The following is a 21,478-nucleotide window of genomic DNA, read 5'->3' on the forward strand; positions in this document are numbered from 1 at the left end:
AATATTCAATTTGCTTATAAGAGAAACAGGTGAAATTAGTTTTAATAATAGATTTTATTTTGACTTCAAATTATACAAACCGTTATCACTTCAGCATGTAATCAATATGAAAAATCATTAATGAGGTATTTTACTTTAATATTTGGTGCTATTTTTAAAAATCAGCTATGTCTTTTAAACTTATGGCACCGCTCATTTCATACTAGTCACATCTCAAGCGCTCCGTCACAGTATTGAGAGACACAGCTTCGGACAGTGCTTCTTAAACTGCAGGCCACAAGCATTCAGCGGGTCAAGAATTCCATTTAGAGCCGAAACCGGTTTGGCTCAGTGGATAGAGCATCAGCCTGCAGACTGAAAGGTCCCAGGTTCGATTCCGGTCGAGGGGATGTACCTTGGTTGCGGGCACATCCCCAGTGGGGGGTGTGCAAAAGGCACCTAATTGATGATTCTCTCTCATCGAGGTTTCTAACTCTCTATCCCTCTCTCTTCCTCTCTGTGAAAAAATCAATAAAATATATATATTTAAAAATTTAAAAAAAACAATTTTATTTAGTAGAAACAATCAAATTTTTAAAATGAGGTACAGGAGGACAAAAACCATCAGAATACATTGCACACACAAAGGATATTGGTTGTTTCTGCAGTTGTGTATGCATACATGCGTGTGTTTGTGTGCATACCTGTGCATGTGCTGGGTCACGCTGAGAAACATAAGTCATTTCTTCCTGTGGATTGTTGTGAAACATGTTTGAAATTCACTGATTTCCATATGGAAGTCAAGTTTTTCGTTTTGTTTTTTAAATCATGCTGACTGAGGTGGTTAGCTTCTTTTCTTAGGCTGCACCATGCTGTCTCAAAGCCCTCTGCTGATCAAAGGAGTGAATGTCTGAAACCAGCCAAACCAGTTACTAAATGTCATGCTGACCATTTAAAAATTACACACATCAAAATTTCCAACCTTAAACTTTACTTTCTCCTTACTTAATCTGAAAGAAACCTCATTTCACAGGTAACACACTGAGGCGGTGTGGGGAAATGCGTAACCAAGATCCCAACCTCAGCAGTGGTTTGGGGGTGAGAATGGGGAAGGCGGCGAGCCCACATGCTGGGGCTCCACCTGTGCCCCTGAGAGGGAACCCGGGTCAATTCACCCCATGATTCAATGTCACAAGTCATTTGTTGCTTGCAATTTTTGAATATATGAAGTGAAAGTGAGAGCTACTGTTTTAAACTGTTTCATTTCTCTTCTTGATTTTCTTCCACCCATTTTTCTGAGCGCCCCAAACAAAAGTGTTTTTTTTTTCAGGCTCTGGGCTCGACCAGCTCACAGTGCAGAGGGAAAGGCCCATTTCCTGAAGTTAGTTCTGGGTATCCTCTTCCCCTCCCCCTTATTGGATTTAGTTTTCTTCCTTTCCCACAGGATTGAGAAGCAGAAATAATAGATTCAGGCTGACTTGGGCATAAATCTGCACTACTTCTAGGCTGTGGGACTCGAGCCATCATCTCTCAGACTCAGCTTCCTCATCTGTAAAATGGGGATAATAACCTTAGCCTCATAAGTTTGTGGCAAAGATTAGTTAGGGAAATAATATGTGAAGAGGGGGAAAAAAAGGCATAAGCCTGGAAAAGTGCTTTTATAGGTGAATTTTTATTTGAATCAGTTTTCATACTAATATAGCGAATGGATTACAGAAATGGTGTCTGTTTTTACTTCCTCCTCCTTCCAGAAGGGTGCAGTGTGAAGCCAAGAACCCCATTTTGTTTCCCTTCTTTTCATGTCCTGATAAAAGTATAATGACTTACAGACTGCATCCTAAAGGTCTCTTTGCTCCACCCATTCGTATCTCTGTCAGGAATTCCAATCACGCAAAAAATAGCCACATTTTTTGGACACTTCAAAAAACAACAACAAATAAAGACTTCTATAGTTGTTCCCATGGCAGCCAACACCCTCCTGACAGTTATCCAAAGGGGAATTATTCCTGAGCTCTGTCCAGGCCATGGTCAATAAACACAGCCATTGTCCTCAGGAGAAAGTAATGGCAAGAGCGGTCCCAGTGCCGAGAAGGTGGGGGCCTGCTGGCCTGCTCATCCTATCCCTGGGGAAGACCTGAAGGAGCCAGCCATTTGCATGGGATCCTCTTCAGCGGCCAAAGACCCTATCTTCCTGGCATTTCAGGCTGGGCCTCTCTCTGAGTCACTTTACCGGAACCAGGGTGCTAACGGTGGCACTTTCTTTTATTTCCAGAAAGATTTGGCTCGTTCCTGCTCAGATAGCCTTCCCACAAACCGAGACAGCCACCTCCAGCAGTTGGTTGTCCAGGAATAAATTCATATACCAAGTCCATGAGAGGATGAGAGGGGCCAGATGAGAAAATCAGAGGGGGCATGTTTGCAACTCATTGAGCTATAAATGGCTGCCCTCGTTTTTATGTAAAAGTAAGAAGCCCTGCATGTTAGCCATGAGTGGCTAACTTATCTTTCAGAGCCTCAGTTTCCACATATGTAAAATAGTTCAATAATAGAACCAAATATTTTGGTGTGATTAGGAGAATAAATTCAGAGATCTCTGGCTGGTATGGCTCAGCTGGTTGGAACTTATTCCTGTACACCAAAAGGTGGCAGGTTTGATTCCTGGTCAGGGCATATGATGAACATGCCACAGTGCCAGATGGGTAGGTAAATCAGCAAATGAGTATACTAGCTGCAACGATGAATTGATATTCTGTAATCCACTGGGCCTAAAGCTGAAACTGCCTGGGATTCATTTAGGATACTCGGATCTAATATGTACATATCATTTTAAATGATGGGCATATGCTGTGCAGATGGCCTCTGGGTTGGTCTTTCTTATTTGAGGAGGAGGGTCATATTTACTTATGTGTATATTACTTTTCAAAGACTCGTGGGATTCTAAAGATGAGGTCAGGACTGAGACAAGCTACATGGATGTGAACAGTCATCATCCATATTCCATGAGGGATCTGAGGTCATCCAGAGTTTGGCAAACGAATGTTTTGATACATTTTCAGTTAAAATGTTTATAGTATTACGGTATTATTTTAAAAGATCATTCCCAGCTCTAACCAGTTTTGTTGTGTAGTCATCCAACCACTGGTCCGAATTGCATTTGACAAGAAAGCTTCTATTATTATTTTGTTTCTTGTTCTTAGACTCTATGAGATATCTATACCTAGAAATATCATCCTCTCCTCTTTTGTGTGGAGTGCGTTTCTCTTTCAATCAACCAAAGAAGTTCTGACTAGGACAGAGAAGGGAGATGGCAATAGTGTCTCACTCTCGCCTTTATCCTGTTAACCATTGGTGCTCTTGGCAGCCCCCCTAGAACAAATGCTGTTCCTTCAGCACCCAGGAGCCCTGTGGACAGGATCTGGAGGGAGATGTCCAAGGATTGGGCAATTCATGACATGAGTGAGATGGTATCCTGGTGGCCACTCCTTGAAACATTCTCACTGCCCTCTGGAATCCACCTGGGCTCCACTCAGCAGACATTGATAAGTGCCTAGGTGTGCCAGGCCCTGTGATATGGGCTGGAAATGTGGAGATGAATGAGTGGTTGCCCTGGAGTGGTTTATACTATAATGATAACAACAACTTACATAGAACATACTCTATGCCAGGCATTGTTTTAAATGCGTTATATATGTTAGTTCATGTGACCTTCAGAACAACCCAGTGAGGTGGGTATTATTTCCACCCCCCAAATGTCAGAGCTCTCAGTCAGACTTGAAAACACTTTATTTATTTATTTATTTATTTTAAATATATATATTTTTATTGATTTTTTACAGAGAGGAAGGGAGAGAGATAGAGAGCTAGAAACATCGATGAGAGAGTAACATCGACCAGCTGCCTCTTGCACTCCCCCGACCTGGGATATGCCCGCAACTAATGTACATGCCCTTGACCGGAATCGAACCTGGTACCTTTCAGTCCACAGACTGATGCTCTACCACTGAGTCAAACCAGTTTTGGCTGAAAACACTTTAAAACAAGGCCTTGGTAACCTCCAAATTATTATTGGTGACCTTGCTATCCCTCTGGCCATAAGAGGTAGGTATTATTAACAACCATGCTTTCTAGATGGTAGACTGAGATGCAGAGAAGTTGGGTAACTTGCTTAGTGGCTTAGCTAATGAATAAAAGGACTAGAATCCAGAGAGTTGACTCTAGAGTCTGGGCACCTACCCACACAAATTCTGATTGTACTTTCCTTTTCTCTGATAATCTCAGTAGCACTCTCATTTCCCTAATCATTGTAGCTTTTTGCTTAAGGTATGTTTCTTTCATAACAACCTAAAGAACATGTTGCTCAAAGGAAAAAAAAAAAGCAACAAAAATCCTTTCAACTCCAAAAGACACAGGGAAAGCAAAAATCACCCATAATCCCACTACTGTTAGAATTTTATGTCCTTGAAATTTGCATGTTTATGTAGTGTTTTAAAAGTCTGACATTTTTATTTAGGATTATGTTAGTTCCCTTCTCCCCCTAATATACTTTCCCCTGACATAACTTTAATGACTCGATTGGTTTGCATATTTTAAAAACGTTGCTATACCATACAATTGACTTCAATAATCCCTTATTGTTGGACATTTAGCTCAGTTTTAGCATTTCACTGTCATAAGCCACACGTCTTTGTATATACATTTTTTCATATATATTTAATAGTTTTTAAAGCGGTTGTAGGCTTTTAACTTTGTGGTGTTTGGGTGGGGAAATCAGAATCAGATTTCAGAATCAGGTTCAAAAGACCCCTTTCAGTTCCTCCCACTCCTGGAGAACTGAAACAGCGATACCTTCAGTATCTAAAACTTGATCTGAATGATTCACCTTAGGAGAAATGTTAAAAGTGATGATTTTGTTTTTTTTCTTAGGATTCTTCTTCCTGAGAAATGGATTCATGATCTCACTGAGGGTTAGCTGGCCTGGTTGCCCCTTCTCTCCCACTTAGAGGAAACAGCCTATGGGATTGTGGAGAGTCAAACACAGGAGAGTCAGGAAGACACAGAACGGGTTTGGCAGGAACTCTGTGGTGGTGAAAATGCAGACAGGCTGACAAGGCCAGGAGGGAAAACAGTGTGAGATAAATGGCAAGTCCATCAAGCAGTAGGTGATTCAGTGGAAAGAGAACAACACAGAGTGGTTGAACACAGGCTTCGTAGGTGCATGGAATTGACTTGGAATGCTGCCTCTACTTTTCACTTGCTCTGAAAGAAGCTCTGAACTAGGATACTTTGGGGTGCTCTTGGTAAAGCCCCAGCTCAAAGGGAAAGAAGGGGGAACTTTATTGGCTAAGGTAACTGGAGTGTCTGGAGACTTAGAGGGCTGCAGACAGAGCAGGACCAAGGGCACAGACACCATCCTGGACATCTTGTCTCCCTCCCCATCTCTTGGCTGGACCTCCCTAAGCTGTCCCTTTCAGATAATGGTGGATTGTGGCAGCACAGGCTTACAGCATCCTCACAATGAATGATCCCAGCAATAAAAAGTGCCTTTTTCCTGATATTCCCAGGAAATGAACAGTCTCATTAGCCAGACTTTGATTACACTCACTCTTGGTCTGACCATGGTAGAAAGGTTGTCTGATTGGCTAGGTCTGGCTCACAGGGTTCCCCAGGGAGAACCTGGAAAGATGAAAAGAAGAGCAAGAAGGAATAATGAAGAATGGTGAAGGAAGGAAGGGAGAAATAAAGTAAGGGAAATAGGTATGGCTACTACAAACTCATAAAAGTCTTATAATTAGGTGACTTTCACCTAAGGCTGCAAACTTAATTCCAGGTTAGTTTATCCAGGACTTCCCTCTCCCTTTTCCTTCCACCCTCATGCATGTGTGATTCTTAAGTCAAGTGTTGCTTTCTATCACCCGAAGCTTCAACAATTCTGTGAATCCTGCTTCTTTAAGCTCAGGGTGTCATTAGTAGCATAGCAGTCGCCCTGTGCAACTCACCTTCTCCCTACAGATTCTAAAAATACCCAGAGGCACTCAAAGCAAACTAAAAGCTCCTGAGCGCAGGCGCCCACACATCCCAGTGCTCAAACTTGTCTCAACACGGTCGCTGTCAAGAGCACCATGGACTCACTGAGCTCTTTTCTTCACTTTTTTATTTTTAGTTCTGGCTCACCTATACCGCTGTTTATGCAGGGGAGGAGACAGGGGTCACTGATGGAACAGAACTGACTGGAAGAAAGGGAAAGAGAGAAACAAACCGGACTTGTTCACTTTTTTACAGCTCACTGTAGACCTGAACTATGAAGTGTCAAGAGATCAGACCAGTCCAGGGAAAAGCAGAGATTAGCTGGGATTTAAAATAAAACTCTTTAACTAGAATAACCCACGTATGTGTCCATGAAGAGGCCCGAGGACCATATTCGGAGAAGGTTAGTGCTCACAAATGACCAGGGCCACCACCTGGCTTATTTTTCCAATGCAAAGCACGAAACAACCCCCTTTCAGAGGCATTCTTTTATTTTTTTATTTTTTATTGATTTTTCACAGAGAGGAAGAGAGAGGGGTAGAGAGTTAGAAACACTGATGAGAGAGATACATCGATCAGCTGCCTCATGCACACTTCATACTGGGGATGTGCCTGCAACCAAGGTACATGCCCTTGACCGGAATCAACTGGGACCTTTCAGTCCATAGGCTGACGCTCTATCCACTGAGCCAAACTGGTTTTGGCTTCAGAGGCATTCTTTAGTGGAGGTGATCCATCTGGGGAGATTCTCTTGCTTCAAGGTGTCCCCCTTTATGGAACCGAGAAGTTAAGGATATTGGCTACAATAGCTAACATTTCCCATGCCATGCGTCTGCTGTTTAGGAACCTGCTCAGTGTTGGTTGTTTTATCAGACCAGGGAGCACTTGGGTTTTTGAAACCACATCAAGAGATTACATGATAAAAGCAGATGGATTATGGAAATATGTGAGTGCTTACAGATCTGGCCTTTGATAGATTGCCTGTAAGAGTTAACAAGATAATGAACCCAGTGCAAGCATGTGAGTACATTCTTTTGCTGTTGGTGTTTGAATGGAATTTATTAGATGTTGCTGGTGGTGGTCATGGAAAGCAGGAACTCTCCCCACACACCTCCCCCTCCCCCCACAGCTTTTAAACAACTCTCTGGCTTCCTGGACCACAGGAAATGTCTGCTTTAGCTGTTGGGAACAGCCACGAGGTTAATAGATTGCCCAGAAGATGTTCTCAGAGCAACCTTTCAGTTGGCCGCTTTCTGGCAGGATTCTGGGATTTAAATGAAAAAGTTGGTCCTTGCAGAGGGAGCATGAGTAAGTTCTTGGGACAGAATGTACTCAGCATTGTTTCCATCCATACGTGAGTGAGGATGCGTGTGGACCCAGACACATGCTTCTCATTGGAAAATACGATCAAATGTCTCTGCAGACTGGTTCTCTTGGAAAGTGCTTGGCATCTTCTCAAGCCTCAAGTACAAGCTCCGGAGCTCCCAGATTGCTAGGTGGTCTCTCCCCAGGAACATGGCAGAGGCAGGGGCGCCTTGCTCTCTGTGGGTGGGAGTTTGCTCAACTGGGATTTCAGGTCCACCTTCTTTTAAAAATCTGCCATGTTTGTGTGTGAGTGTGTGTGTTGTTGTTTTTAAATAGAATTGCCTAGATGAGGCGAAGGATGTGAATAGTTTTGTGAGTCTGGGAAGCCTCACAACTATCTTAGTAATGGTAATTGCAGCAGCAACAACAGCTAACATTTCGGTAGCATCTCCTATGTGCCAGACACTGTTCTATGGGTCACAGGTTTTAATGCTTTTAATTCCAAAGCCTGAAGTTTCAGATTCATCCCTCCATCTCCTCCCCCTTCTCCCCTTTTACCTCTTCCTCTCCCCCCGCACTCTTCCCCCTCCTCTTTCACCTCTTCCCCTTCCTCCTTCTTCTTCTCTTCCTCCTCCTCCTTCCAGAAGTTCAAATAAGCCAGATTGGCTCTGCACTCTTACCAAGATGGCCAGGGAATTGCCAACTTTTACCCACATCACACAGATGAGACTTTTAATGGAGTTTAGTTGAAGAGACCCTGGGTTGCGTGTTTGTTTGGACACACTGTGGTCTTTCACACCCTTTTTGGTTTTGTGGCAGTGAGTTTAGAGCACAACATTTATCATCCCAAGTAAGAGGTTCAGTTACCAAGGCCCACTTTGTTCCCTCTGCACTTCGTGCCTCCAACATATTCCAAAGGTTCTCATTTTAAGCTAAGTAGTCCAGTTTCATGGAAAAGCTTATAGAGTTGCTATAGAGTCAAGTTGTTGATGGGAATGGGAAGGGCGAGCTCTTTGGGAGACAAAGGATTTTAATAAACCAGTCCAGCTTGGTGGCTGTTTAAAATGCTTCAGATTAGTCAGCATGGAGGTTGTTTTCTGGCTTTTTCTCTGCCTTCGGTGAGAGATGTGTAATGCGCAGCCATGAGTGGCTGGAAGACTTCCATCTTCCCAGGAGGCAGGGTCCCCCGAGTGTCTTGTGTATCCTCACCCAAACAACATTTCAGAGTAATCGGTCCCTAAAGGAATGCTGTGCAAAGGAATCACAAACCAGGTAAGCCTGTGTTTGAGGGTCTGGGGGCTCTGTCCTTTCCTAAGTCCGCTTACTGCTCTTCCTTTCAGAATGTGGAATCCCAAACTCACAGATGCGCTTTATGGGTAGGAGGCAGTGGTATTGCTGATTCTGTTTCTAAGCGTGAAGCCTACGGACTGGGCTGGGACTCGGGGGAGCTTGTCTGGTTCGCTGTGGCTCTGTTTTTCTGCCTGAACACCCAAGGGCAATGCTGGTTCCATTTGCTGTGCAAGTGTTTTCATGTAGAAATGCTCGTTTCGTGAAAGGGATTATGAATCTGTGTTTCTTAAAGAAGAACCTACATTGGGATGAGGGAAAGGAGTAGTTGCTATTTTCTAGATAATTTAGATCACATAGGTCTCTAAAATAGGTGATTTAGGCCCCAAACAAAGAAAACAAATAAACAAAGTAAAAGGGACACAAACAAAACTGACTTCAGCTATTTAAGGTCTGAATTCTTCATGAAGAGCAGGCCTGTCTTGGAGGGTTACTTCTTCAGGGTTGCTGAGAGGGGTTAATTTCTTCTTACTCGCTTGGTGATTTTTTTTTTCCACCTTGTGAGTCTTCCTTGGAAATAAGATGAATGGAAAGAGCATGGGCTTTGGGAAGCTTGGGCTTGAGTTCTGGTGCAGCCACTTAGCTGCCTGGTCATTTAACCTTTCTGAGCCTCAGGTACCTCGTCTGTATATGGAGTTGGTAACCACTACCTTTTGTAAAGATCAAATGGACTGATGGATGTAGAGCACACATCTGGTACATAGTGTGTGTTATGTGACATTCATCTGGTTCACTCTACATCCCACTCTCTGAGTTGAGGACCAACCAGAGGATGAGTTGTTAGAGATGGCCAGTCCAGGAGTGGTTCAATTAAGAAAGTGAGCTGAAACCAGTTTGGCTCAGTGGATAGAGCATCAGCCTGTGGACTGAAAGGTCCCAGGTTTGATTCCAGTCAAGGGCATGTACCTTGGTTGCGGGCACATCCCCAGTGGGGGGTGTGCAAGAGGCAGCTGATTGATGATTCTCTCTCATTGATGTTTCTAACTCTCTATTTCTCTCTCTTCCACTCTTTAAAAAAAAAAAATTAAATAAATAAAATCAATAAAATATATTTTTTTTAAAAAAAAAAGTGAGCAAAGAAGAGATGCCTATAGTCATTCAAGATATACAGTTTTCTTGCTATATCCCAACGTTACTACTTTGTGACCTTGGGAAGTTGCTTAACCTCTCTGATCTTCGATTTCCTAATCTGTAAAATGGGAATGATAATGATGGTTTCTTCCTTGTAGGCATGGTGAGGATTAAAGGAGCTAAGTCAGGCAGCGTGTATACTGCAGCACCCTGCACACAGCGCGGGGACCCATGCCTAAGTTTCTCCTTTACCTTTCTGGCTGCCAGCCATCCTGACCCTCATGAGGGCACTTGGGTCTCCCTGACCTGCCCATTTCTCCAAATGGCCAAACCTGCTACCTTTCTAGAAAGTCACCTCTGCCATCAAAGTGGTCCTTTGACCTCCACGTGGTCCAGTCCTTTCCTGGGCAGCATCCACACGTGGGGGCTGATTCGGTTTGCTGAACGGCAGCACTGAGGCTGTGCATCACAGGGGAAGAGGATGGGGTCATGAAGCACATGTAAATAATTTGTTCTTCTGAAGCAGATCCAGGCTTCTCAACCCAAGCCCTGCCAGCTTGTTTTGTTATTCCCAATTTAAAACAGATGGAATGTCAAATCAAGATGAGTGCTTATTCACATGGAGAAGTGGAGAAAATATAATTTGATTACAAGTACAAAGATAAACACATCAGTTTACACACTGAGAATGCCAGTGGCTTTGATCCTTTTGTCATTTAAATTTTTTTATTCTCCCCCCTCCCAATATTTAAATTTTTAAAATTTTTAGATAATTTTAGTCTTAAAAACTACAAAAACAATGTAGATGGTTTCCATACACTGTGTTGGCCAAGAGTCTTGGGGTGCACAGGTCTTCACATTATGAGGTAGGGACTATAAATATATTTTGCAGCTGAAGAAACAAGCTCAGAGAGGGCTAGTGACTTTGCCAAAGTTGGGAAGTGCTGGAGCAGGAAGGACTCCAGTCTGCATGTGACCGGCTATGAAGTCTGTGCTGGGAAGAACTCACCGCACCGGTGAGCTCTCAGCCCCGTGCAGGCACACGGGGGAGAGAGGAATAAATGACAGTCAGTCATTCCCGGCAATACCATGATTGGGGTGAGTTTGCCTAATGATAGCTCCCTTGTACTGAGTGCAGTGATGTTCCAGGCGCCATCCTGAGAGTCTGCATGTATTAACCTATGGTGATGTAACGATTTCTGTCCCACCTATGAAGAAACTGACTCACAGAGCAATGTGTATGGTAAGTGAGTGGTACTCAAATGCCAACAGGCTGTCTGAGCAAGTAATTTTTTTCCTGGATGGTTTAATATTTAGTGTTTCCCCATCATATTTTTTTTCTTTTAGGGAGGATATGTTTATTGATTTTAGAGGGAGAGGAATGGGGTGAGGGAGGTAGAGGGAGAGAAACCAACATCAATTGGTTGCCTCTTGTAGGTCCCCGACCAGATCGAAACCGAAACCTAGGTATGTGTCCCTGGTTGGGAAGTGAACCAGAAACATTTTGGTGCATGGAACAACACTGTAACCAACTGAGCCACCTGGCCAAGGACCCATCGCCTTTTGAGATGAACTTCGGGGCTTAGTTATAGATTACTTTTACCAACTTATCAGAGCCAGTGTAGCCACGATTAGCTAAAATGAACTTTTCTCACTGTTGGCGGAAGGGCCTTAGAACACTTACAGAATATTAACAAGAAGGTGGGTGAGCAGAGATTTATTTTTAACCGCAGTGTCTGAGCTGGCTTCTCAGTGCCAGGCAACTTGGGCAGATGATGAAGCACCCGAAACAACTGACCCCTTCCAGAAATGTCTGTGAGAGGCACACAAAGGGAAACTGGCAGTTTCTTACACCGCCCCCCATCCCCACCCCGGCCCCACCCCCGGGCTATTGAGAGAAAAGGCTGGGAGCTTGTTTGCCAGTCTGCTGGCCACCACCTCCAGAACAGCAGGGAGCCTGTCTTCCTTCCCTCTGTGTGGGCACACATATGGTGTTCTCAGTGTGAGGGAGCAGAATCGGTGCCAGGGACTGGTTTCCAATCCAGCCTCTGAATGCAGAGTGGCAGGGTCTCAGGGCCCGGGGATGCCCTCCTGCCTGTCATTGCTAAGCTGTCATGGGTGGCTCTCCTTGCAGGACCAGACAGTATAACTCAGTCAGGTGCGGGCACCTTGTCTGCTGTGTGAAGCTCTGTGTCCTGGGCCCATCCTAGGGGCCCCAAGGAAAATCCTTTCCCCAACACCACCTACTCAGTGCAGAGACTACACCTGGATGTGAGTTGCTCCATCTTTGGCTGAAGTCCTGGCTCCAATCTTTGAGGATCACCTGTCCTGGGGGAGGTTGCTTTTTCTGTCCATGCCTCCTCAGCAAGTGGAGAAAGTAATTCTGTGCAGAAGCTGCTGGGAGAATTCAGCCTCCAGCACCCGGCTTACAGAAAATGCTCTGAATGTTCATTCTTCTATTGTCATTTGGGGATCCAGCCAGATGGGTGGGCAATGTTGGGGGGAACTGGCATCCTAGACTTCCACAGCTTGGAGGGATGGTAAGGCACCCCCCGTTCTGTACCCCAAATTATATTTGAAACCCTCTGATGAGCCCCTAGTTTACAAATGTCAAAAACCTTTGGTGACGGTATGGCTCAGTGATTGGGTGTCGACCTATGAACCAGAGATCACCATTCCATTCGGTTCCTGGTCGGGGCACATAGCCCAGATTAAAGGCTTGATCCCCAGTGAGGGCTGTACAGGAGGCAGCCAATCAATGATTCTTTCTCATCATTGATATTTCAATCTCTCTCCCTCTACCTTCCTCTCTGAAATCAATTGAAAAAACCACACCAAACCTTTGGCAACCCAGACAAAGAGGCATCTACAGCAGCTTTGCTCTTATTAGTTCTGTCCCAGGCCCAGGTTTGGCCCCTTTCCTTGCTGTGGCAGAATGAATGCCGCTCAGCCTGGGCCTAATGATTGGCTGGTTGTTTTCCCTGTGTGACATCTCATGCCCGCCCACCCCTGCCTCCTCCATTTTCCATCCCTTCTTGCATATTCACAACTCACTCTGCCCCTTCTTTAGAGACAGCGAGCCCCTCCAGGGAGAGGCAGGGTAGTGTGATGGTTAAGGATATGGATTCAGGAGTCCAGCTTTGAGGGTTTGGATCCCAGCTCTGCTATTGAGCTGCTGTGTAAGCTTCAGAGGAAGTCTACTGTGAAGGTCAGCTAGAATCCACAGCTACAGTGATAAATGTCACCCAATGAGGATGTAGATGCTGCAATTGGGAGAACTGAACATGTGGGTCAAGCTGCCAGGGAGATCCTAATACCTGAAAATCCAGTTTGACTGGTTTTGCCATGACTTCTAATGGCAATTCTTAATAGCACAATTGCTCTAAGAGCAATAAGGGCTCCTAGAGGCAATGGCTGTTTTGCCTGAGAAGTGTTTATGGAATGAATAAGTCATGGTGATAATAGTAGATGCCATGTGTTACATGCTCTCTATGTTCTAAGCATTTCCATACAGATTGACTATTTAATTTCCACAGCAATCCATGAGATATTATTATTACTAATTTTCATTCATCTTTATGAATGAGGGATTTGAAGTCCAATATCACACAGCTCATGTGTGGTGGAAGTGGGATTGAAATCTCAGGGGAAGCTCCAAAAGAGATCCCCAGCCTGCTACCCACTGATCCATGGCTGCAATTAGGAACTAACTCAAATACAACCCTTGCCCAGATGCAATAGCTCTTGTGGAAATGTCAGATTGGGATAGAAACGGCCCACAGCAGGGCCAGAGACAATTTGTAAAGGAGCCACGAATATGGTGTGGGTCGAGACTTGAGGATTAGTGTTCCAAGGGACACTCTCTTAGAAACGGTGCTGTTATCTATGGAAGGTGTTAAAGGTGACGTGGGGGCTGGTGTTCAAATCTACTTCAGAACAATACGTTGATCTTTCATTTTATATTTAATTAGAGCCAAAACTGGTTTGGCTCAGTGGATAGAGCATCAGCCTGCAGACTGGAAGGTCCCAGTTTCGATTCTGGTCAAGGGCATGTACCTTGGTTGCGGGTACATCCCCAGTAGGGGGTGTGCAAGAGGCTGCTGATTGATGATTCTCTCTCATTAATGTTTCTAACTCTCTATCCCTCTCTCTTCCTCTCTGTAAAAAAAAAAAAAAAAAAAAAAAAAAAATATCAATAAAATATATTAAAAATAAAAAATACACTTAATTAGAAAGCAAGACAGAGGTTCCTCCACAGAATTCATGAATAAATTGAGCTATAGAATATTTAGAATCGAAGCATGGAGAACTGATTGGAAGGCTGAGTCACTCCTGGACCTTAAAATCAAAGGGCTCCTGTCATTTGCATTGGGAATTACCATATGTTAAAGACAAAGCACCTTGATGAGTCAGCTTAAATGTTAGGGAGCCAGGCTGGCAGGATTAAAATAATTAATTTATGATCACGGGTGGCTGGAAGGATGGTAATAGAGGGCTGAGTGACAAAGGAGGATCCTCTGGTGACAGAGTGGCTGGTTGGGAGGGACTCCAGCGAGCTACTGGGATAGCCCAGTGGAAATTCACAAAACAGAAAGTATACATAGCAACAGCTCTTGCTTAAGGAGAGGGAGGGGACATCAAGGCCTGAGATGATCCCAATGAGGTCTTTCACTCTAATAATTTCCCAACGTTCAAACTACACTTCGCTGGCCTTGAGCTCTCCAGTCAAATGACAACAGTCAATAAATAGTTTGTTACCTCTTTGGCATCCAAACGCTGGCTGGGTAAACGTTAAAGCTCCTGACAGATGTTCCTCCCAGGTGCAAGAGGACCCTGATGGAAGACAGGGCTCATTCCAGTGCTCCGTGGTGGCCCGTGCGTTCCTGGAGGCGAGAGGATGGTCAGGTCAGGAACCTAGGGTGGGGTGCTGTGGGCTGCGAGGGCCAGTGAGGAGGACAGAATCGCTTCTACTCCTGGAGAAAGAGGAGAAATGGCAAGGTGGAATAGTAGGTTATTATAAAACAATCATTGGAGCCGATTTTGGTATTTGGGAGGAACACTCACTTTTCCTAGGGGTTGAAATAATGTGAGCTTCCTCCTGTGAACCAGGTCTTCTCTAAAAATGTAAAGATTCAAGGGAAGAAGAGTAAAAATGAGAAAGTGTGACAGGTTTATCAGAAATAAAGTTGATTCTGAAATGTCTCGGGATGATGGAGAAAATGTGTAGGTCTCCACACCCCAGTGCCTAACAATAGACCAGGCATATGGCATGCTCCTTAATGAATATGTATTGAATGAATAAATGAATGGATAAATAGAATTTATAGAAAATTCCATATAGAATTTCCCTTTTCTCAGTGATTGCTTACAAAACACATGAGTAAGATGTTTAGAGACAAATTAGAAAAGCTGTACCTTCTACCAAAATCACTCTCTGGGATTGCATCTTGAAGAACTTAAGCACCCAGAAAATATGAGATATCAACCTTAATGATCCGTCTTGTGCATTCAACCCAGGTCTTTTTCTAATGGTTCTAATGTTAGTGTCTTTGGCAACCCCTGTTGAAGGAATTGATCCAGATAAAAACCCATGAGTCTCAGCTCTGTCATTTACCTGCTGTGTGGTAATTGTATTTCCACTTTCGCTTGCAGGGTGATGTGATTGACTTCACATGATCTCACTTATTTGTGGAATCTACTGAACAAAATGAATTGACCAACAAAAATTAGACCCAAGGCAGGAAGGCATGGAACCGACTGACATACCTTGGTGTGGGGTTAGGGGACAAGAAGAGATAAACTAAAGAACTCATATGCTTACTAGAGGCCCAATGCATAAAATTTATGCAAAGACCTTGGCCCCAGACATCGCCCACGGCTGCAGCTGGGGGGCATCTGCTGCCTCTGCTGCAGCCCCCGCCTGCTGTGGCTTTGTCTGAAAGGAAGGACATCTGGTCTAATTAGCATAATTTGCTCTTATTATTATAGATTATTATAGATATGTGAAGCCCATGGACATGGGCAACAGGGTGATGAAGACTTCCTTGGGGGTTGAGTAGGGGCTGGGAGGGGGGGGGGGTGAAGCAGAAGAAAACAGGAGAGATCTATAATACTATCAACAATAAAAATATATTTTAAAATGAAAAGGAAAAAAAAATTGTGCTGTCAGCCAGTTAACCCCACTGTAGAGGCTCATGGGCAAAGATTCAGAGGCAAAGTGTAAGTGACATTGCACTGCTATCTGTGCGTGGTACGGTGGGTTTATGGTGGAGATGTATTTTGTGACATTGCTAAATATATAAATTACTGGAGGCCCAATGCACAAAATTCATGCAAGAATAGGCCTTCCTTCCCCTGGCTGCCAGCACCGGTTCCCTCTGGCACCCAGGACCCGGGCTTCCCTCACAGCCTCGGCTTCATCCAGAAGCTCTTGCAGAAGGATGTATGGAAGGACATCTGGTCTAATTAGCATATTATGCTTTTGTTATTATAGATTTTCTCCAATGTTCTACTCTGGGACCCTGTTAGGCATTTTTCTTTCCTCTTACATCACAGAGTGTGGGTGTTACAATGATCATCAGTTCCTCGTGCTATTTATTCCCTTCAATTTGCTTCGTTTTTTTCCTTCAGAATTGGCAAGAAAATGGCTGATGTTCATTTAGTCCTTCAGTACATTTCTTTTATGTGTTCACTATGTTTTGGGCATAGTTTTGGGGTTTATCAGAATTGGGACAATATTCAAATTCTCCATCCTTTCACATGTTGATTTCTGTTTTCAGAAGCTGAAAAAGAGGGTAGGAAAAAAGATAAGCCAAATGAAGCAGAAACTGCTGATAGCAATGATTTAAGAAATCAGAAAGCATGCACTGTGGAAAAATTGGATTTTGAGTGAGGGTTTTCGTACGTGCCTGGCTCTGTGGATGTTACAGAGTTGTGAAAAGCCTAATGATTTTCCTTTTAACAATAACGTACATGACTTATTCTATTCGCATGTTGGCCTATTTTCACTGTTTAAAACTATTTCCTTAATGTTTATTTGTCTATAGTTTTATTTTTTAAAAGCTATTAATGTGATTATAAAAGTTTTATATGCTCATTGGAGATAACTGTTAAGATATTTAAAGGTATAAATAAGGGGGGAAAATCATCTGCAATTTCTTCAACCAGAGATAATTACTTTTAAAATGCATCTCCTTCTGGCCAAAATATATGATGGTGCATATTTGAGATCATGGTACATAACTTTAGGCTTAGATCTGCTTTTTAGATTGCCAACCCCTGCCTTTATTTCAAGAAAAAGAAATTAAACTATTTTAGTATAAATTCTTATTCTAAATTCATTTCTTATGTTCCTTCTCCTATTGTGTGGGCCATGTACCAATATAGGACCTACTTTGTGAACTTGCACTAGGTTGCCATATGGGAATATGGATAAGGAATTATATCTTTTCATGGTTCTATTATACTTCACTGCTGCTGTGGCATCATTTGCTTAACCTTTTTGCAGTGATTGAACTGGGTTATTTCTGATTTCCTTGTTTTAGACATTTTTATTGTAAGCATTATATATAACTCTTACTACATGAAGTTAAGAGTTTAAAATGTAAACGGAAACCTATTTAAGTTAGCTTTAGATCCCTAAATGATCATCTTTGTTTGAATTGGATTTATTTCTTTTTGGAGTTTGTTTTATGCACGTCTTTCCAAAATGAGATTACCAAGTCCATGAGCATAAACAGATTTATAATACTTTTTACCTATCTCCAGAAAAAACTACATCCAATTGATATTGTCACCCATGATTTCCAAATGAACTTGTTTGCACAAAGCCAAATCCTGTCTGGTGAAAGTCATGTTATTCATATTTGCTGCTTTCATAGGGATCTGAAACTAAGTTCAATACATTTGAATTTACTTTTTAAACTCTTACCTTTTTATAGCAAGAGTTACACACAATGCTTACAATAAAAATATGCAGGTTAAATGGGTAACAAGTTCATTACTACCTATATAGAAAATACTTTCTATATAATGTGTTATTGGAAAATTAAAATTACCATAGTGACTTCATGTTTGGGAAAAGTTCTGAAAGAACAAGGATTCCTTCTATTTTCATCTCCCCCCCCCCCTCTTTTTTTTTTTTTATCCTCTCCCCAAATTGTCAGAAAGTTTACATCTCTCAGTGCCACTCACTTACTTGCCGTCTATGTTTCCAGACAAACCTAGACAAGAGCAAAGTCATATTGTAGACCTTTAGAACCAATTTTCTTTCAAATGATGGAGAAGGGTCCTTGAACTTCATTGCCCCAGTGAGAAAAGTTGCAATATGTTCTTGACCAAAAGTATCTCTCTTTCTGCCCATGTCCCAACAACGGGCATTCTGCCCAGAGCTCCAGGTGAGCCCTGGGGTTGCCTGAAGCCTTAGCAACCTTCACACGTGCACGGCCACAGCACATGGCCAGAGAAGCACATGAACATGAGTGAAAAGTTTCCAGTTGAGCCTTTCTATGATCCAGGGACACCACAGGGATATTACGGTCTTATCCTTGTAAATTTTATGGAACAAAGAAACACTTGCCCATATCTCTGTTCAAAATCAACTTGTGATTTATATGGGTGGATTATAGGTTTGTGAGGATGAATTTTGGAAAAAAACAAAAGTCTGGGGCTCCCCTAACTCCAGTGTACTTGGTGCCATTCCATCCACTTGGGAAACCCAAAGTATGGCCAAAGCAAGGCTGAAGAGTCTTCAGAATCACTGTCACCGGGTGTCTTACAGCCTGCTTGGAAGACCCACCAACTGTAGTGGGCAGCTGGCCATGTGCCCTGTGAGTTATTTTATTTCCATCTAAAGAGAAAAACAAGTCTGTCATGGGCAGGACTGTTATTCGCCCCCTGCCATTCTCTACATGAGAAAACTGAGGCCCTCAGAGTTACCTAGCTTGTCCAGGGAGACAGTCAGCGAGGGTGCTGAGTCTGGGTCTGGGACTGACCTCACTCCGAAGCTGGTGTGGGGAGCAACCCCTGCTGATTTTCAGCATCCCTGCAGTGACCCAAGATGGTCCGCAGGCAGGACCCAGGGGCTCTCTTGGTGAACCTCCTTATGCCCCTAAGTGCTAATACTGGAAATAGTGCTGGTTATGGGAGAGAAGAGTGGAGATGCGGGAAGCAGGCTCTGAGGGCCAGGAGGACAGAGAGCGGGCTTCCGGGATGCACAGTGTAAAAGTGAGCCCACAGGGTTGTTCTCACCCACCATCCCTCTGGCCACTGACCCTTTTTCATCCTGAAGAAAAGTCTGTGCTTGAAGCTTTTCTGCCAATAGGCGGAGGAGTGTGAACTCACACTGGCCTCAGGAGCTTGCCCAGGGAGAAATGCTTGGAAACCTTGTTCTTGGAATTCAAGCAAATTTTACATCACGCACTATCATCTACTGGAGTCTATTTCAGTCTAAACGTTATGTTTTAAACTACCATGTTTCTCTGATCTACTATGTAATTATTCATAAACATTTCCACTGATTTCATAACAGCCTTTTATGGGGGGCGGAAAAACTAATTATAGGCCACATTCCATTTTAAGAAATATAAAAATGTGGGGACAGTGTATAGCTTAGAATTGAGGCAACTCAGTGAATTTTGAGTAAGAGCTGTGGCATGTTTCTGGTGGGGCTGGGCCTGTCTTCTGGTATATTTCATGTACACATGGGGTTAGACGAGTACCTTGGCTGTGCAGAGTGGGGAGTGGGCTCTGGTCAGGGGTGGGAAGTGTGAGGAATGTTCATGCTCATTCCGGGTCTTTCTGCCTTCTCTGACTTCTATGAGGGCAGGGTTTCTTCATCTTGTCACTGTTGGCATTTGGGGCCAGATAATTCCTTGCTGTGGGAGGTGTGAACAGCATCCCAGGCTCTATATAGGAGTAGCATCCCAGTAGTCTCTGACTGTGACAACCAGAAATAGCTGAAGATGTCACAAAATTGTGCCTGGTTGAAAGCCATGATGCTAGGGCAGAAGAGACACCCCTGAAAAAGTGGGCCAATAAGAGCCTTTGGTTTCAAGCTTTTCTTTTTAAAAATATGTCTATTTATTTCAGAGAGAGAAGGATAGAAACATCAGTGATGAGAAAGAATCGTTGATTGGCTGCTTCCTGCATGCCCCACACTGGGGACTGAACTTGCAATCCGGGCATGTGCCCTGACTAGGAATTGAACCATGATCTCCTAGTTTGTGGGCCAGTGCTCAACCACTGAGCTACACCACCCGGGCTCAAGCTTTTTTCTTTAATTCCAGGGGTCTCTTGTCCCAGTGGGTCCCCAGTAGGACACCTCTGTCATATGGTAGCTGACTGTGTCTTTGGCCCATTATCTGCAAAATGGCCAGACCCAAGGGTTTCTAGGGACCCTTCTGGGTGTGAAATTTTTCTCAATGTGTTGATAAGCTTATAGGATTTTAAAGAATATTAATAATGACGACCTGCATCACCATTCTAAGACCTCTGTTGAAGTTTTCCTCAGTATACAATGCATAGTAATGTTGCATTAAACCTAGCTGTCATGTTTTCTATTTATTTAACATCCTTTCAAATGAGCTTTGGCTTATAAATGAAACAGGAGTGAGTAGGAAGGAGTCACTAGGAGCCAGTAGAGCAAAAGGCCCCAATAATAATAAAGCTTACGTATCATTTAACAGGCAGTGGATTAGATAGCAACATGGGCCCGTGCTGGTAGGAAGATGACAAAACTGTCTCCTTTTCTGAAGACAATCTTTATATGGAAATAAAAATGTTGGTGGGCTTAGCATGTTTTTCCAGAGAGATGATGGGCTCAAGGTGTAGGAGGTCAAAGAAGGGAATCTTAGGATTCCTTCCATCGACCTTTTCTAGGCTCTGAGTTGAGAGTGCCTCCCAGGCCCGGTAGGAGGTCTCTCACCCCAAGGTCTATGTTCAGACCAGAGAGATGCTCCAACCTTGGTCAGGCATCTTCCCCATCAAGCTTGATAGGGCAGCTAAGGGTTTTGGAATGAATCATTAAAAAGTTCATTGCTTCAGCCAAGGGCCTGGAATTGAGAAGCTGGGATAAATCTTATCTCAGTGCACTTTTGTGGAAGGAACCCCTGGCGCCTGGGCTTCAGGTCTGGCTCAAGGCAGGAGCCAGAAAGCAGCATGAGGGGTCAGCGAGACCTGGGTCTAAATCCCAGTTCTGCAACTTCTTAGCTCTAGGACCTTGGGTGAGTTTCACAAACACAGTCTCTCTTTACCTTCTCTTTTAATCTAGGGCAAACATGTGTACCTTTCAGGCTTTTATAGGGATCAGCAGAGAGAAAGTCTGTGAGGTGGCCAGCACCAGGCTGACGAAGGCAATGTCAAAGTACATGTTGATAGTGTCTTCTATCCTAAAAGATAAAACAGGATTGGGAAGAGTTTTTTGGTTTCTTGATCTGTAATAAGGAACTTGAATAAGAAGAGTTCATAAGTTATCGGTTCACTCAGCCTTTGGGGGCCAGAAGATACCCTCATGTCATTGATTGCCAGCCCACATTTCCTGAAAACCAGTAGCGAGGCTCCAGTATTTAGCAGCACATCCTGGCAGAAAGCTACTGAGTATCTATCATGTTCCCAGAGCTGTTCTGAGCCCTTTGCATGGGTGAGCCCCTTGGGCTTTTCATTTCATAAAAAAATACCAAGGCTCAGAGGCATTAAGAAATTCATCCCAAGTTTCTCAGCTGGTAAGAGGTGCAGATGGTTGTATCTAGGTCTC

At 43.6% G+C, this 21,478-nt stretch overlaps 1 protein-coding gene across 6 annotated transcripts in view; it reads left to right on the forward strand.

The window, feature by feature from the left end:
* Positions 1-21,478, forward strand: part of SLC1A2 (solute carrier family 1 member 2) — a 122,401-nt gene that overhangs the window by 24,363 nt on the left and 76,560 nt on the right. Inside the window, exon 1 of one of the 6 annotated variants that reach the window (XM_084894458.1) lies at positions 14,397-14,631. The exons of 3 other annotated variants lie outside the window; for them this stretch is intronic. In XM_084894458.1, the coding sequence (XP_084750584.1) occupies positions 14,624-14,631 (8 nt within the window). In that variant the 5' untranslated portion in view covers positions 14,397-14,623. Of the gene's footprint in view, positions 1-14,396; positions 14,632-21,478 lie in introns of those variants that run through there. 2 more of the 6 variants (XM_084894460.1, XM_084894459.1) reach the window with 2 other exon arrangements.

The sequence above is a fragment of the Pipistrellus hanaki genome (assembly GCF_964339955.1).
Source record: "Pipistrellus hanaki genome assembly, chromosome: 9".
Lineage (NCBI taxonomy): Eukaryota > Metazoa > Chordata > Mammalia > Chiroptera > Vespertilionidae > Pipistrellus > Pipistrellus hanaki.